This window comes from Sclerotinia sclerotiorum, genomic scaffold (genome assembly GCF_000146945.2).
Source record: "Sclerotinia sclerotiorum 1980 UF-70 scaffold_16 genomic scaffold, whole genome shotgun sequence".
Lineage (NCBI taxonomy): Eukaryota > Fungi > Ascomycota > Leotiomycetes > Helotiales > Sclerotiniaceae > Sclerotinia > Sclerotinia sclerotiorum.
The window spans coordinates 1-17,338 of record NW_001820820.1 but is presented as its reverse complement, the minus strand read 5'-3'; the positions used below and the strand labels follow the sequence as shown (position 1 = coordinate 17,338).

At 42.9% G+C, this 17,338-nt stretch overlaps 7 protein-coding genes across 7 annotated transcripts; 5 read left to right on the top strand and 2 right to left on the bottom strand.

Moving 5' to 3' along the window:
- Window positions 1-145: 145 nt before the first annotated feature.
- SS1G_10531 (predicted protein) lies at window positions 146-307 on the top strand (the record flags this gene model as incomplete). The annotated part of the gene is made up of 1 exon (XM_001588035.1): window positions 146-307. The coding sequence occupies one exon, from the start codon at window positions 146-148 to the stop codon at window positions 305-307; it is 162 nt and encodes a 53-aa protein (XP_001588085.1).
- Window positions 308-3,506: 3,199 nt separating this feature from the next.
- SS1G_10530 (predicted protein) lies at window positions 3,507-4,360 on the top strand (the record flags this gene model as incomplete). Its single annotated transcript, XM_001588034.1, has 4 exons — window positions 3,507-3,667; window positions 3,880-3,952; window positions 4,069-4,118; window positions 4,288-4,360. The coding sequence occupies 4 exons, from the start codon at window positions 3,507-3,509 to the stop codon at window positions 4,358-4,360; spliced, it is 357 nt and encodes a 118-aa protein (XP_001588084.1).
- Window positions 4,361-5,098: 738 nt separating this feature from the next.
- Window positions 5,099-6,700, top strand: SS1G_10529 (conserved hypothetical protein; the record flags this gene model as incomplete). Its single annotated transcript, XM_001588033.1, has 3 exons — window positions 5,099-5,723; window positions 5,834-6,458; window positions 6,514-6,700. The coding sequence occupies 3 exons, from the start codon at window positions 5,099-5,101 to the stop codon at window positions 6,698-6,700; spliced, it is 1,437 nt and encodes a 478-aa protein (XP_001588083.1).
- A 259-nt stretch (window positions 6,701-6,959) lies between these two features.
- Window positions 6,960-9,530, bottom strand: SS1G_10528 (hypothetical protein; the record flags this gene model as incomplete). Its single annotated transcript, XM_001588032.1, has 4 exons — window positions 6,960-7,107; window positions 7,159-9,269; window positions 9,354-9,421; window positions 9,503-9,530. 4 exons carry the CDS (start codon window positions 9,528-9,530, stop codon window positions 6,960-6,962), a joined length of 2,355 nt encoding a protein of 784 aa, XP_001588082.1.
- Window positions 9,531-10,562: 1,032 nt separating this feature from the next.
- SS1G_10527 (hypothetical protein) lies at window positions 10,563-11,221 on the top strand (the record flags this gene model as incomplete). Its single annotated transcript, XM_001588031.1, has 2 exons — window positions 10,563-10,998; window positions 11,052-11,221. 2 exons carry the CDS (start codon window positions 10,563-10,565, stop codon window positions 11,219-11,221), a joined length of 606 nt encoding a protein of 201 aa, XP_001588081.1.
- Window positions 11,222-12,157: 936 nt separating this feature from the next.
- SS1G_10526 (hypothetical protein) lies at window positions 12,158-13,804 on the top strand (the record flags this gene model as incomplete). Its single annotated transcript, XM_001588030.1, has 1 exon — window positions 12,158-13,804. The coding sequence occupies one exon, from the start codon at window positions 12,158-12,160 to the stop codon at window positions 13,802-13,804; it is 1,647 nt and encodes a 548-aa protein (XP_001588080.1).
- Window positions 13,805-14,086: 282 nt separating this feature from the next.
- SS1G_10525 (hypothetical protein) lies at window positions 14,087-15,823 on the bottom strand (the record flags this gene model as incomplete). The annotated part of the gene is made up of 4 exons (XM_001588029.1): window positions 14,087-14,098; window positions 14,156-14,204; window positions 14,252-15,007; window positions 15,054-15,823. 4 exons carry the CDS (start codon window positions 15,821-15,823, stop codon window positions 14,087-14,089), a joined length of 1,587 nt encoding a protein of 528 aa, XP_001588079.1.
- Window positions 15,824-17,338: the final 1,515 nt, after the last annotated feature.

The following is a 17,338-nucleotide window of genomic DNA, read 5'->3' as shown; positions in this document are numbered from 1 at the left end:
TTTGCAAAGAAGTATGGTTGGAGGAGGGGATGGGGGAGACAGACGAGGAGGAAAAGTGTGGAAGGCTGCCCGTTGTTCATCAACCATTGCATAACCCATGCATACTGCAGACCTTGTCTGAGGGCGCTTATAGAAATCATACCCCATGGCATCGGATCCCGCATCGAATTCAAAATGTCAGCTCTCTCTCGTGGCACCCCTGACGCTTTGCGCTTATGGGCTACGCACGAGTTCCATGCAAAGTAAGGTAGTTATTTATGAACAAGATGATGCGAAATGTAACATTCTGCTCACCACAGAAGCATGACTATTGCTGAATCGCGTTAGATTGTCCGGCTGTAGATGCAGGTCAAGTGAATGTATGTGGTGCCGCCGGCTGGGATAACACAGTAGGGTGAACAAGAATAAACAGAAATGACCGAATTAATATGTTTGGTCTGCTAGTCTGCAGCAAAATTGCAGATGGGAAGCAGCGATAATTCGCTGGAAGGGACTGCAACCTAGGACTAAAGAGAAATGGTACTGTCAGCACGGCTACACAACCAATGGATTGGAGACTTTTCATCCGATCCCCCTGGTCCGAGGTTTACTTTCCCCTGTTCTGACCTTGGCATGCCATTGCCATGCTCTTACTCCCAGCAAATGCGGCCCGTCATTTTACTGGAAAAGTTGATGGAAAAGGATAACGGTAATTTCAGCCCACTCTAAAATTGGAAAGCAACCAAAATTGCGCCTCTCCTTGAATATCTCAACTTGATACTGCATCTTCAGTAACTTCTACGGATTAAGAAATGGAGACACTTCCTCTGACAGGACCAAAAAGGTTCGCAATATTCAATTTTGTAAGGCTGCGCGGTCTGATGCCTAAGAGGCGGTGATACTCCCCTTAGTACATGATCGGCCACGTTCTTTTTATTTTTTTTTTTTCTTTATTTTTTTTTTGGCGTCGATTCATACTCTCTTGTACTGCGTTTTCCCGGTCTTTCATGCTTGCTCTGTGCAGATTGCAAAATGAAGTCTTTCCCTTTTGAGATATTCGGTCAGTTCATCGAGTTTGGTTCATCGGTTTTACCCAACACTCCGGGAGACAAGGGCATAGGAATCCAAAAGTGGACACCGCACGTACATAGTAATACCTAGTAAGGATTAACATGAGCATATCTGCACTTGATTCCCGAAAAGGATTCATTCTTCGGATTGTCGAAATACCACCACTAATAAAAGACGTTACATGTACCGTGAGTCTGTAATATGTTGTCGAATACCAGTCAATACATATACGTGCATGCCTATGGACTCGGATACATCTTCGAATACCTGCAATATCATCGTGTCATCAAAAATGAGCTAGCTACTCCTCCCTTTCCTCCGAAGGTGTAAATGTACAGTAGAATGATTGGGACCTCTTTGAGCTTTGAGATTGTATTTGAGATGTGTTTTCTATGTAGTCCGAGATTGATTAAATGATCTTCGGCATGGACAAGGAGTTTAGGGGAAAGGGTCTGGGGAGGGGGTTCTTGAGCTTGATTACTTTTTTGGGTCCATGTTACGACGGCGTAGACAGCAGAAAAACGCGAAAGCCGGAGTATGTTATATTCGCAGCATTCACAGTATTCACCGTATTGAGAACTTCGTTATGTAGAGTGCGGGTGATCAACTACGGGGTAGATGCTAAGAATGAAGTCAAGGAAGGATTGTGTCGGTTCATCTTGTGGTCTGTTACAGGACTCATCGAGGTTTTGTGCTACGACCTCAGCATGCCCAAAACTTAACTCTGTACAGTCAGTACTCCTTATCATAGCTCATTAACTTCAATGTTAGCTTGCAGATACCCGCGGCGGAAGGGCCAAGGGTCACCAGTTTGTCATGTAGGTGCCATACAATTGACATGCTATTATCCACTGTCACAACCTTAAAAAAGCCCCCGAAAGACTTGCCCCGGCTGCCATGGAAAGACTATTCACTCTCACTAACTCTTCAAGGGTGCATAATACACTGCAACCCTGTCTACCGTAGTCAGGTATCTCTGCTGTAATAGTCTTCTGCAGTAGAAGATTGTTTGTTTCGAATAGGTCTTATACGAGCCGAGAACTCTAAGCCTATCGATTGTGTGAAGAAGGTCATATCTAAAACAGTTAAGGCTACCTACTCATCGCCAACCAGAAATTTAGAATTGTGGGAGATTTTCCATCTCCATCTTTCGCGGGAGAACCTCAAGGGGTGAAACAAGATGACTTAGATGAGAGATGAGATGAACTTCCATAGGAGCCACTGATATTACCTCTTATCATGGTGATCTTTGCTCCGTTGTATACCTGCCAGGTATCTATGTAGCTCACGAGTGGTCGGGCACAATGATATCGAACAAACCACAGTCGGCGATCTATTGGGTGCTCCTTTTCTCTTTCCTTCGGGCAAAGCTTCTCGATAAATCCAACGTCAATTTAGAACATGATGGTGCGATATTTACGCTCAACGGCAATGTTTTACATCTCCCTTTCCATGGAACTCCCTGTGGAGATATCATTACAACTTTTTGATAATCTAACCGGCGCGACGGAAATTCTAGACGCCGTGGATATTCCAGAAGAAAGCACGTTTCCCATATCCCTGCTAGATGTCACATCCCCCCAAAAAAACAGCAGAAAAAGGTCTCCCGGGTACAAACACAACCCCACCTGATGGCGAAAAACCTAGACAATACGATGCTTTCTTATATGGCAATACTACTCCGTACATTTACTCGGACCCGAAGATGGTAATGGTGGATTGCACTGTACAGAGTCGAGAGAGTTGCGTTATGCCTCTAAAGGGATTGAGCGCAGAACTATCTACTCCGGATATTGAATACCGGAAGATATGATGCGGTACCTGGATTTGAATACATGCAGGCAAAGATAGGTATGCAACGTAGGGCGTGACCCCACACAACCTTTGAGCTGCGCCCCAAAGTAAATCGCGATATGTTCACACTCCATGTCATAGCCTCGTCTCAAAATAGCTTTCGTGGAGGTTTGAAAGAGGAAAGTAATAATGGTGAGAAGGGTAGTGGGAAACGTTCCATTCTTTGGTGCGCTGAGTAAGATCAATAGTGCGATAATACGGTGATACGGTAAAGAACGAGTAATGCAGTTAGAGAGTAGAACTGCAGATATTCCCTTTCTCCCGGCTAACCTTACTGCATGGTACCTGAAAATTCTAGTAAGATGAAATAGCTTGAACAACCAAAATAGAAACATAATAGAAGGCACTTCTGTAGGCAGTTCTGCAGGCAGAAGTTTATGTTGTCCTTGCATCTTGTCAACATATGCATGAGATCGATCTATCCGTGATGGTGATCAAAAACATGGCAATGCTGGTATAATCAGTATGAGTATGTGAGACTGTATGAATACCTATGCATAGATATGAATATGAGTGGGTATACGCACCCGTTGTCTTGAGAGTAGCATGGGATCTCATCCTTCTGTATCAAAGCTATTTCAAAACATGAAACTTGTGTAACGATGTTACCACCCTTTTTCCCCCAAAAGCTCACAACTTACATCACCACCTTGTTGTATCAGGCCAAGTCTGAAGCGTGCCCCCAATTCTACAATTTGAGAGCTGCTCGTTGCATACGATACGAGATGAGGGGACGATCAGTATCTAAATTAGACGATGAATTGTATATTTGGAATTGATTTGCTAATTTCTACCACTCAACACGCCTAAGTCGAAGGTGGAATACGCAGATTTGAGGTGAGATTCAATGTTATGTCAAGCAAGGAGTGTCTAATCGGAATTAAAAGTTGGCTGATCGAAGGAATAGAACATAAAACAACATATGGCCCTGATATTTCTAACTTTCAACAGGTAGATCTTACTCAGGCACTGTAGCCAAACTACCTGCATACATTTCCGTCGTTCGGATAAGTATACGCGGCGTATGCGATGTGTCGACTCTCTGCAGGTTAGATTATGACTTACTTGGAATAGCTTCAAGAGTACTCGAGTAGTGACAAAATGGTAATGTCACGTGCTTGATCCAGTAGATGTAAGTGTATAAGATTATTATCTCATCCTCAGACCCTTCTCCGATTACCTAAGCATAAAAACCATAAATCAATCAATAAAAGGTATATAGGGTACCATTATAGGATCTCTGAAGAATCTGAAACAATTTGGTTTTTGTTTTGATATAAAAAGTAATAATTCGATCTTTATTTAATTACTATATTGTTACGTCGGACTCCACAAGCCCATTACCACGTGATGGACCCTACATAATATGCACGAAAAATAAAGGTCCAACATATTCTTAGGTCCAGGACCTTCCGGGGTCCTGAAGGTCCATAGCATGAAGGTCTATATAATCTAGATGGATTTCCTTTGTATAGAGCTTCGTGCTCAAGATCAATCATTTAGTATACTCTACTATTAGTTACGAACTGCATATCATCATTGTCATTACTTAAGTCCCTGCTTGACGCCTAGTTATAAACCACCTCGAGAGCCTAGAGCACTTTCACGTGATCTAGACGGCAAACCTCGTAACAAACTTTCAGATACTTTAGAAGATTATTCTTCCTCAAGTTTTAATTAATTGAGTTACATTTAAATTGTAATTATATAATAATTAATAAAAATCTATACATTTACCATAATAATACTTAAAATATAATCGAACCAGAGAGTCTGAGGATGAGATAATAAGATTACCAAGTTCAAACGGCGGCTTTAATTTAATCATTAGACCATTTAAAATGTTAGCCCGTTGATAGCCATTCTGCCATTCTGCTGCCAATAATATTAGCTATGTTAGGTATTTTACTCTATAATATTAATTTACCCCACCATTCACCAGAACAGGAAGCTCGAAAGTGTTTCTTCGACTTTAACTCTGTCCATCCTCCTCCTCATGTTCACAATTAAACCACGAATCTCTACAAAGTCAATATCGACGCTTCTACAATCATCCAGCTTTACTTGTTCTATTAAGGATAGAGCTTCACCCAAGCCAGTATTCTATTTTTCCAATCTCTACAGTCCGTCAAGAATCCGTATCTCAACTTATCTTAACCCCGCAATCAAGTTACACCAAGCTCGAAAAGTGAAAATGGCACCTCAACTCGATGGCTACTTCAAGCAGGTAGATTCTTTGTCGGATCATTTTATCGAAAGACTTCGCAAAGCAGTTGCCATTCCATCTGTTTCCGCAGATGAAGAACGAAGGCCCGATGTTGTTCGCATGGGAGAGTTCTTAGCTGATGAGCTCACTGCACTTGGCGCCCAAGTCGAAAAGCGACCACTGGGGAAGCAACCTGGAATGGAGCATTTAGAACTTCCCCCCGTAGTAATCGCGCGATATGGGAATGACAAGAAGAAACGCACCATTCTCGTCTACGGTCATTACGATGTGCAACCTGCCGGAAAAGAAGACGGCTGGGCCACAGAACCATTCGAGCTTACTATTGATGATAAAGGAAGAATGTATGGCAGAGGCAGTACGGATGATAAGGGTCCGGTTCTTGGTTGGCTCAATGCAATTGAAGCCCATCAGAAAGCTGGTGTTGACTTCCCAGTCAATCTCTTGATGTGCTTCGAAGGAATGGAAGAATACGGTTCAGAAGGCTTGGATGATTTCATTAAAGAGGAGGCCGATAAATTTTTTGCAGACACCGATGCTGTGTGTATTTCCGATAACTACTGGCTGGGTACCGAGAAGCCATGCCTTACTTATGGTAAGCTGTTTTGCAATCACATTCTGTTTCGAGTATCTTTTTTTCTCCATCAGATGCTCTGAAAATCTTCGTTTATCTGGCCTAGTTTGGTACTGATTTACTATACACAGGTCTTCGCGGTTGCAGTTATTATTCCATTGAAATTTCAGGTCCCGGCCAAGATCTCCACAGTGGAGTCTTTGGAGGTACTGCTCAAGAGCCGATGACTGATTTGGTGAGAGTGCTTGGTAAACTAGTAGACACGAATGGCAAGATTCAGATACCAGGCTTGGCTGAACTTGTTGCCCCCCTCACAGATGAGGAGAAATCCCTTTACGGTGATATCGCATTCACAATGGACAACCTACATGAATCGTTAGGTAGCCAGACAACCATCCACAACGACAAGGAGAACACACTTATGGCCCGTTGGAGATACCCATCGCTCTCAGTCCACGGTATTGAGGGTGCATTCTCTCAGCCTGGTGCCAAGACAGTTATTCCAGCCAAAGTGACGGGAAAGTTCTCTATTCGAACTGTTCCAAATATGGAACCCGAGGATGTGGATCGCCTCGTTTTCAAGTATGTCGACGAAGAATTTAAAAAACTAGGCAGCAAGAATACTATGCGATGCTTCTTACAACATGCTGGTAAGTGGTGGGTCGCCAGTCCAAAGCACTGGAACTTTTCAAGCGCTGCAAAAGCTGTTGAGAGAGTCTGGGGTGTCAAGCCTGACTTGACTCGAGAGGGAGGGAGGTAAGTCACCCCCATCAGCTACATGGCTTGCGATGATGTTAATATTTCTTTCTAGTATTCCCGTCACCTTGACTTTTGAACAGGCCACTGGCAAGAATGTCCTCCTCCTACCCATGGGTAGCTCTACTGACGCAGCCCATTCAATAAACGAGAAGTTGGACAAGAGAAACTATATTGAGGGTATCAAGTTGTTGGGCGCATATTTGCATTATGTGGCCGAGGAACCGATGGTAGAGCAATAAGTAGCAATACCGTAGCCAACTCCTCTGCAACAGCTATTTGTGTTACACAGAGTGTTTAGTATGAAACGATAGTTTTCTATGCATGTTATCTCTACGCTGTTGTGAACAGAATGAATTTTATTTGTTTGCGTGCATCACCACCATCATCGTGCTTTTATCACATCATTCTATTCTTTATTGCCTCTTCATGCTTATCATCATTTCTTCGTCAGCAATCACAAGCCGTGCTCGCCATGCCACCTCATGCTGCCTGTTTCGCTCAATCGATTCTTTTGAAAAAATAAACATACGCGAATTTCTTCATCTCTTCGACATCGTTCGCCTTTACCACTTTCTCGTCGTTGTACAGTACCCACGATGTTGCTTTATCTTCGGGGATCTTTTTGCGAATAAATGCAACGTAGTGCCTATATACTCATCAGCCATGTTTTTATTTATCAGTAATTGAAACAACCTACCCTGCATGTATGCTAGATCCTTTATGGCATATGATAGATTGAAGCTGGAATGCAGCAGGCAACGCAGCACTTCCTGGAGGAACGTCTCTCGTGACATTGCTGTTGACGACAGCCGTCTCGTCCTCGAACTCGCCTTGATCGTCTGGATGGCTGAAGAGCCATTCTACAGCCCGTTCCATATCACCATTGGTTTCTCTCAATGCCTTTCGTGCTTGTGGAGGCCCAAAGCCCATGGCGCCTAAGGTTCCGATTTTCTCAGGGTCGATTGTAGTAGTTGTAGCCTCGCCGGAGCTCAAATTTAATGGAGTATCAATGTCTGCATCATCCATGTGTGCGAAGAGCCACTCCATTGCGGTGTTGGCGTCACTGTTTCCAGTAGCATGCAGAGCTTTCTCGCAACGGTTCATTGGGAATCCCATGGCCTGGAGCTGCTGTAAAGCTTCGGCATTCGCGGAGAATGAAGGTTGACTTGTCTCATCGGCGTCAGGAAGAAGCGATTCTGAAAGTTGCAAACCATGTGACTGATAATCATCTAGGAGGAACTTATCGTCTCCAATGACGACCGGAACGTTGACCTTTGTAGGCACCCAGTTGATGAGAACAAATCTTCTAGCATTCACAGCGAGAACTTCTGGGAATGTTTGGAAGAGCGATCGCTTGGAGAATCCATCCTTACTACCACATGCCGGACAGGTAAGTTCCACGATCTCTTCAGAGGTAAAACTGTCCAGACATTCCTTCAAGGTAACAGCTTCATATTCGTCCACCGGCTCGCCGTCTGTGCTAGCGGCTACTTTTACTTTTCTGAGTGGCACGGGGATAGATATGTTATCTTGCTCGTCCGTGCGATATCGCACCTTTTTACAGCCTAAGCATTGCAAGCGCTGCTCCATGACGAAGCGAAAGGCTCGTGTGGGATCCTCAAGCGGAGCTGTGTGCTGAGAACGTGTGACCAGTTTGAAGACATGGAGGAGAAATTCAAAAGCATCCTGCTGACGCATGGTTGAGAATTCGGAATGACCTCTGCCAATTAAATATTTCAACATTGAAGGTGCCAACCCCTTCTGATCTGCAACACCGCTTGATTTTGATTGATTGGTAGCGGGATCTGGAAATGAATATCTGCCAGATATTAGACCGTCTGCCAACTTGCGCAACTGCGTCTCCAAGTCTTGAGCCGGATCTTCGACGATAGGTAGATCTGTATTCGGTGAAAAGTAACGCTTTTGGAATTGAGGTAAATCGAAAAGGCACTGGAGAGCGCTTGCCAGGTAGCAGCTATTGCCTAAATTTTTCAACCCTGTAAATCCTCCCCCAAAAAACTTCGTCAATTCGTGCCCTTGTTCGTCAGTCATGGAAAACTCCCAGCGTAAGTTTTCATCGACCTGCATCTCCATCAAACTTTTTTCAGTCTTCTCACGTTCGGCGAGTATAATTCCCCAATGAGCAAGATGTTTGCCAAGATCTTCATCAATTCGTTCCTCATCGCATGCATAGCAGTACACATCTGCCCTACCATCGGAAGTAATTGATCCCAGTTTAACCGCGACAGCATGACTAGTTTGATTCTTATGCTCCAGGCCATGAGAATGGCCCTTAAGTCCACCAAATTGCGCTCGTCCGCATCCCAGATTACCGCATTGCAGGCAGAGCCACAGGTTCTCTTTCAGATCGCAAAGAGAACAGTGGCCTAAATCTTGAGACTGTATTTGGCGTGCGCTTTCTTGTTGCAAGGTAAGAATATGTTCGCAAGATGTAAACTCTTGCTCCCAGGCCTTTACTTCTTCCTGTCTTGAAAATGTATTTGCTTTCATTACACCATCCACCACCGCAGATAGTCTACCGGAGGATTTATCGATATCGTCAACCGCGCATTCATAACAGCGAACCTTTGTATGATAATCGTATCGATCGGCTTCGGTTTCTGCAGCGATGGCTAATTTGGACATCTTATGAGGCGGTTCATCTCGAACCACATGGCGTCTTGTTCTTCGAATATTGAGAACCAGAGGATGGTTTTTTATCATCTTATGGAGTTTGGAGTGATTCCTATCACCGGTACAGCCGCCGTTGAAGCAGAACAGGCAAACATCCAAGCCAGTGGAATCATCCTAAACAGAAAAGAAGTCAGAGCTCCTGTTCGCTGGGAAGTATTGCGAGATGAAAGGAAGTTGATTTTCGCACATAATACTTACTATGGAGTCAAAGCATTGAGTGCAATCCTCGCGGTAGACAGCTTGGCTGGGTCCTGGCGGATGCAGCTCTGAAGAACAGGATATGTCAGTTTATAATAGTAGATGGTGTGGTAGTATGTTGAGTTCGTCCCCGTTGAGGAGAAACTTACCAGCTGCGTCGACATGCTTACAAGACATTTTTCTATCAGAATGCAGTTATTTAAATGTCTATGTGAGTAATAACTAGGTAGGTAGGTACCTACTCGAGTGGTAGGTAGTTATGTCTGAGGGATAGAGGTTGATGTTGATATGGATAAGCTAGGAAGCTGGTAAATACTAGTAGGGACTAGCTATTAGGTGAATACCTAGTAGTACCTACCTAGATAGAGTTCAAAATAGGAAAGCGGGAATGCGGGAATGCGGGATGTTCCGATAGCTTGGTGGGGTAAGTGAAGTGGAAGGACCTAGTAATAGCACTTGGAGACTAAGATAAGTTCAACGCGTAAGTAAGCTTTCGTGCTTCCAAACAATTTGAGGGGTTAGAAGAATCGCGATGTCACGAGGTTGTGGATGGTGCGGGCTTAATTGTGTTCCACAGTAATGTGCAGCACAAAGGTACATCCTACAGCCTCTTATTGAGAACAGTTTCGCCACCAGTAATTACCTAGGTACCTAGCTTAGGTACTTGCTAGGCATATTCCAGACAAATTATTTGGTCCGGTTTTCGCATCAAGATTACGAATGTGATTGGGTAATCGATGTCATTTATCTTTTATCTCCGTATCGATCGGTCTTTTCGATTATTGTACTTTATTGATTGGTTCGATCTCACCCAACATCTGTTATTATGACATAGAAGCCGTCCTGATAGGCTTGATATGGGTAGATTGAAAGCAGAAGCTAACTTCATCAAGACATTCTTTAAACTCCGAGCTCCGTGGATTCCGCTCATAGTTAGTCCATGCTTCTCCAACTTCCACTTATTTCTTCATTTCATGAATCAAAATTCCATTGATTTATTATCAGATCTACCCCAAATTTACACCACAAAACAAATCACAACCTACCAACGATACACAATAGTAAGACCATACAATCCAATCCATACCATCAAATCTCATCAAGTTCCTCATCTCACCTCCGTCCATATATCGTTTATATCATCAACTTCGATTATTACGACTTATCTTTCGTCAAACTTTCAATCGCCACTCACCACATACCACAAAAATGTTTCGTAGAGCTTTGTTAAATGCACCCCGCGTTGCCGGTAGAGCATTATCGGCAAACAATCACTCCGCCACCGGACCTCTATCTGCTCAACTTGCATCACCGTCTTTCATTGCTGGCCGTAGATCATATCATGAAAAAGTCCTCGATCATTATTCGCGGCCGCGAAATGTTGGCAGTATGTCGAAGACGGACACTGATGTAGGAACTGGGCTGGTCGGCGCACCAGCATGTGGCGATGTTATGAAGTTGCAAATTAGGGTGGATCCAAATACGAATACTATCTCCGATGTGAAATTTAAGACATTTGGTTGTGGTTCGGCCATCGCCTCTTCTTCATATTTGACGGAACTGGTTAGAGGAATGACACTTGAGGAGGCCGGTCGAGTGAGAAATACAGAAATTGCGAAGGAGCTATGCCTTCCGCCTGTGAAGCGTAAGTCTACTCAAAGAATATCTACCCAGTATTATATGCTAACACTCATCTAGTTCATTGCTCTATGCTTGCTGAAGATGCCATCAAATCTGCCATTTCGAATTATTACACCAAGAACCCCCAATCACAATCTACTAACCTCGGAGGCACTGGTGCATCCATGCCAAAGATTGATGCGGAGACAGTGATGGAAACCGCACAGTCTCAGACTGCAACTGTCTAAATTTTTGAGAATAAGCACATTTGGGATATGGAAGCGTTTCTTTTCCGCGTGTATTATGATTGGGAAGGTGCAGTTGTTTGATACGGTAAAAGCATGGATCGGTGATAGGATGTCCAGGATATTGGAGACGCTGAGGATAAGAAGGGCAGAGGGGACTGGTCTACATGACATTCGTTTGGGTCGTATGCCGAATGGGCATTTACTAAATCGTTTATGGGGAGTTTGTTTCTCTCCAATCTCACAGCATACCTAGGTACATCAACCAAGTTGAAATGAGCCACAAGATACCAAAGCTTACGTTCAGCGACTTCCGCTAATTTTTCAAAGTGATTGGGCTGGTTCCTGATCTGTATTGTGCCGTGCTCATCCTCTGTAGAGCATTAGACGACATTTGTATTATTATAGTAGCGCAACAAAAGTGTTCACAAAATCCACGAAGATCTTAGTAGATGTAGATTGCGTTTCGATATAAATACCAGGTAGGACGAAACTCATTACCCTACCACCACAAATGATAAATACAGAATCCTAGAAACACTCGATGGCGGAATGGGCTTAAGGAAGAAAGGATTGCACACTGGGATTGGGGGGGTATCGATGCACTTTCCTGTTCCACAAATGATAAAAGGCCTTGAGTGAAATCGAAATCGGGTATTAAAATAATTGAAACGGTGCAGAGAAATAGACTCATGTACCAATATTTTGGGAATTCTCGATGCCCTTACAGATCCCACGAAACTTTCATGAAATGAAATAATTACCCATGGTATTCCACGTCAAAGATACAATGTGCGGAGTACCAAGTGGGTCCAAAGGCGGTGTGGTCGCCTTTATCTTATCATTTAAGGAACTAGGTAGGTAAATATTTTTTTTTTTGTCGGAAGCGTCTGTTTGACTCTTGACTGTGTGAAGCAACCATAATCTCAATTCTTAATCATGCCGAAACGTACACTGGAAGATACAGAATTGAATCCTAGAGATAATTACATCAAGGTCTCCTCCAAGAAAAGTCGCAAAGAAAAGCGAGAAAAGAAATCTAAAGATGCCGAAGAGCCAGCCACAGACTCGACCCCGATTGATATTGAGGTAGAGTCAAAGGAAGCTCGTAGGGAGAGAAAGAGACTCAAGAAGGCGAAAAGAGCTCAAGAAGCAGAGGAGGAGCAATTGCCTGAAGGTAATGCCATTGAGTCGACGTCGGATGCCGATGCTGCTGCATGTATTAAAGCTGCTAAAAAGGCCGAAAAGGCGCGATTGAAGGCATTGAAGAAGGAAGGCAAGGAGGAGAAAGTCGACATTCCCGAATCTACTGATTCTGCAACTCCTATAAGTGTTGCTCCACAGCAAAATGGGACAACATATACAGAAGATTATAATCTGAGTGGCTTGCCACAGAGCGAAATAGACTCATTCCTGACCACAAACTTCATCACCATCACCGATCCATTATCTGCCTCCGCTGCTCTAAGACCTTTGATAAAGTTCGACTACTTACCAATCACCGACTCTGCCCAACGAGCTCCATTTAAGGACTTCAAAGCCCCAACTCCAATTCAAGCTGCGGCATGGCCGTTTTTGCTGGCTGGCCGCGATGTAATTGGTGTTGCGGAGACGGGTTCGGGCAAAACGATGGCATTCGCCGTGCCTTGTGTACGGTACATGTCATCTCTACCAAAAAATCAAAAGAACAAAGGTCCCAGGGCTGTTGTCGTATCGCCGACTCGAGAATTGGCAATGCAGAGTTATGAGCAGATCGTGAAACTTGCAAAGGCGTCTGGGCTTGAATGTGTCTGCGTATATGGAGGTGTTCCCAAGGACGAACAGATAAGAGCATTGAAAACTGCGGACATCGTCGTTGCCACTCCCGGTCGTCTCAACGATCTTATCAATCAAGGATGTGCAGACTTGAGCAAGGCTAGATATGTCGTTCTTGATGAAGCTGATCGTATGCTGGATAAAGGTTTTGAGGAAGAAATCAGGAAGATTATTAATACCACACCTTCTCTTGGAAAACGACAGACGCTCATGTTCACGGCCACTTGGCCCGAGTCTGTTCGCGAGTTGGCTTCCACCTTCATGACCAGCCCTGTTAAAATCGCCATTGGCGACAATCCTACGGGAGATCTTCGGGCCAACTCCCGCATCGTTCAGAAGGTTGAGGTTGTGGAACCAAGGGACAAGGAATACAGACTCATGCAACTGCTAAAGCAATATCAAAGCGGTAGTCAAAAGGATGACCGGATCCTGGTCTTTTGTTTGTACAAGAAGGAAGCGACAAGAGTGGAGGGTTTCATCAGACAGAAGGGGTTCCGAGTTGCTGGAATCCATGGTGATTTGAGTCAGGAACAAAGGACGAGAAGTTTGGAGGCTTTCAAAAGTGGTAATACTCCAGTTCTGGTGGCCACAGATGTCGCAGCTCGAGGTCTAGATATCCCTGCTGTCAAGCTAGTCATCAACTGCACGTTCCCTCTTACCGTGGAAGATTATGTGCACCGCATCGGTCGAACTGGTAGAGCTGGCAAAGATGGATTGGCGATTACATTATTCACTGAGCATGACAAGGCTCAGTCTGGCGCGTTAGTATAAATTCCAAATCTCGAATTGACTAGGCACTAACAAGTGGAATAGTTTGATCAACGTCCTCAAGGCAGCTAATCAACCAGTTCCTGACGAATTATTGAAATTTGGGACTACGGTTAAGAAGAAGGCTCACGACGCGTACGGTGCATTTTTCAAGAATGTTGACACCACCAAAAAAGCAACGAAAATAACATTTGATTAAGATGCAACAAGCTAGGATAATTGTTCGCTTGAAGAATATAGATTCAACCTTTAATTGTACGGTAACATTCGAGAAGATATTCCTTCTCACTCGTGGCTCTGTTAATGGCGTAACAGTTAGCAGTCTGTAGATCGGCACCGCAGCTGAGAACTTACAGGAGAATCACAAAAATCATTGCCACTAAGCCACATTTGATTATATCCACTAAACCGCCTGTGAATGATGTTCTCATCTGAGAAAGTGCGGCATACGTAACAACCCCAAGTGATATCGTGCTAGGCCGTGGTAACAAATCCATAACCTTGAACTCTGCACCATGGCTTCCGCAGTACGCCAGAATAAAATGACCACACCATGTGATTCGTAGGAGCATGTTAGCCATATTTGCCAGTACAAGGCCCTCGGCTCCGAGACCCAAAAGCCCTAAGAACAGATAGGCAGCACTGCCAAAGCCGGCAGAAAAGGCAGTCATCCATAAAGATTGCCTATAGACTTCAGCTTCAGTAGCAACAACGGCTACAAATGCTTCACACACTCCGTTCAACGCAAGTAGTGGTATATAGTAACAATACACTGCAAGGACATTGCCAGCTCCGGAGGATTGCCATCGTGGGCCAGCAATGAGGTTTAAGAGTAGAGGAGCGACGACGGGACCCACGGCAACTATGGCAACTGACAGGATAAGATATATTCTTAGTAGCCTTTGCAGATCTGCACTGGCTTTCTTGGTGGCTCCCTTGGTTGTCTTGCCATCGACGGCAGAAAGAAGCTTGCCAAAGTAGTTTCTGGACATTTCCTCGATTGGCTGTAAGACCAGACGGGCAACAAGACCTCCATAATTGCTGGCTAGTGCGTAAATGCCTTGGGATTTTTGAGTGGCCATGGACGCTATAAGAAATGTGTCGCCTTGCGTCAAGACATGTTTCACCATTGATTGTATCATCAAACTCCCTCCTAACGACAATAATGGTTTGGAGAAGTAAGAGTAGATATATTCATTCTTTTTGCTACCATGAGTTAGCATCATGAATTATACCATCATAGTTAAAGTACCTGGAGATAGGCTTGAGTCTCAACGAAAACCCTCCGCGCGATGCAATATGCCACACGGCCAAGAAATACGCCAGTAGTATTGAAATAGCATATACTCCCTGACCAATTGCAAACGGCACTACTCCCAACTCTTTTTGATGATGAGCGGCCCAAACTGCAACAGCACAGGTGACAATGCATCTTAATACAGTTGCAATCGACTCGGCAGTAGCCCGAATTTTGAACGCTGATTTCTGCTGAACCACAACGAAGCATGGCTCAGCCAACAATTCTAGAATCGCTGCCACGCCATAGAGTCTCAAAGATTGTCCAAAATATGGTGTTTCAACCACGCCAGTTTGTCTGGCATTAGCATAGATCCAGCCAAATATCATAGTAGATACCAGTCCAAGAACAATAGAAATATATGATAAATTCACAATTGCTTGACTTTTGCCAGCAGTCGTTCTGCTATCCAAATATATGTCCTTTCTAGAGAGATTCCTGTCTTGTTTAGCCTTGGAATCATCATCATTTACGTCCGTTTGACGCTGTATTGCGACACGTAAACTCTCCCTTGAGAAGAATAGTACGGTGATGGAGTAAACTTCAAGTTGCGTTGACACGGCAAGCAGCTCGGGTGAGAGATACCGGAGAAGTATCTGGTTGACTATAAACGTCAGCGCTCGAGACCCGGTTTGCAATGCGATTAAGAGGGAGGCTCCGCCGGCAGACGTTGAGAAAAGAGATTTGCCTGCTGGCTTCTCTTTGATGGGTTTCACGGACGTCATCGGTGGTCCTAGGAATATCCATAAGTTTTAAGTTGCAATTTATTTTGTAGTTGGTGACATCTCCACTTTGACTACTGATCACATGATGAGAAAGACCATAGCCTATTCCGGACTAGTCTACATAGATACACAGTTTTCTCTTTCTATGTAATCAATATATCTTTTAATATCTTTTTTTCTTTTTATAGAATTGTTGAGATACTGATCACATGAACCACTAGCGTTGACGATAGTGTCTCGGCAAGGGGGGTTATATATTTAATAGTTTTTTATTATTATAATTTTGATTTTTTAAATAATCAATAAGAACTACATATTAAAGCTTCACTTTCTTATACTCAGTTACAACCGATAAGAATATTATTATATTATCTAGATGTTACGAGGTTTGCCGTCTAGATCATGTGGAAGTGCTCTAGGCTCTCGAGGTGGTTTATAACTAGGCGTCAAGCAGGGACTTAAAGTAATGACAATAATGCAATTCGTAACTAATAGTAGAGTATACTAAATGATTAATCTTATAGATAATAGAATATAATAAAAAATGATAGAATATATAATATAAAGATTTATATAATTATAATAAATTTTCTTTATATAAAACTTTATATTTAATTGAGTGATTCTAGATGGGACAATATTAAGTTATGTGACCATAAGCTTAGTCATTGTCACGATTCATTAATTCATGTGACCTCGAGGACCTTTTGGACCTTAGGGTCCCAGAGGTCCTCAAAGATGATATAGGGTATATAAACATTCATTTAGTCTCGTAGTTAAGGAGCTTCGTGCTCAACTTAGTTATCAATTAGTTTACCTACATTCTACTTGATCTAGTAACGACTTCACTTCCAAGTGAATACCAGTGATAAAGCCTTAACCTACAACTACCAACCAGACGAAACCTTAGGCAGCCGCTGCCTTTAGTATCGTTACAGTCACCTGAGTAGCTGTTAGGATTGGTCGTAATAGCCCCCTGGTATTAAAAGATAATTTAATAAGTTTTAAAATTATTTTGAAAGATATTGTATTATATTAAAAAGATAATCTAATTGTCACACTCAAGAATACTGGGTAAAGTATCTTGTATTAGAAAATACTAAGCTAAGGAGAAAAGAAGAAAGAAAACAAGAGAAGAGAGTTTTCCCGTGATTAAATACAAACGGGGAATGCCACGTGACCCGGAGGTGTGAGGCATCACACTAATAAGTTTTAGAGATTTAGATTTTAATAGTTTTATTGATTTTATATTAATTTTTATATTAAAAAGAAATCTTAAAAATATATCAAAAAGACATTTATATAAGTCTAATATTCTCTTTCTAGATCACTTTTCATATAGATTATTTTTTTATATTAAAAATAACGATTATAATTTATTAATTATTCAATAATTAATAAATTAAACCAATTGATATTTTAATTACAAAATTGTTATAACATTAAAACAGATTTTGAAAATTTCAAATTGTTTGCGTTATCGGTTAATCGAGATTTCCAAGATTTTCAAATTTC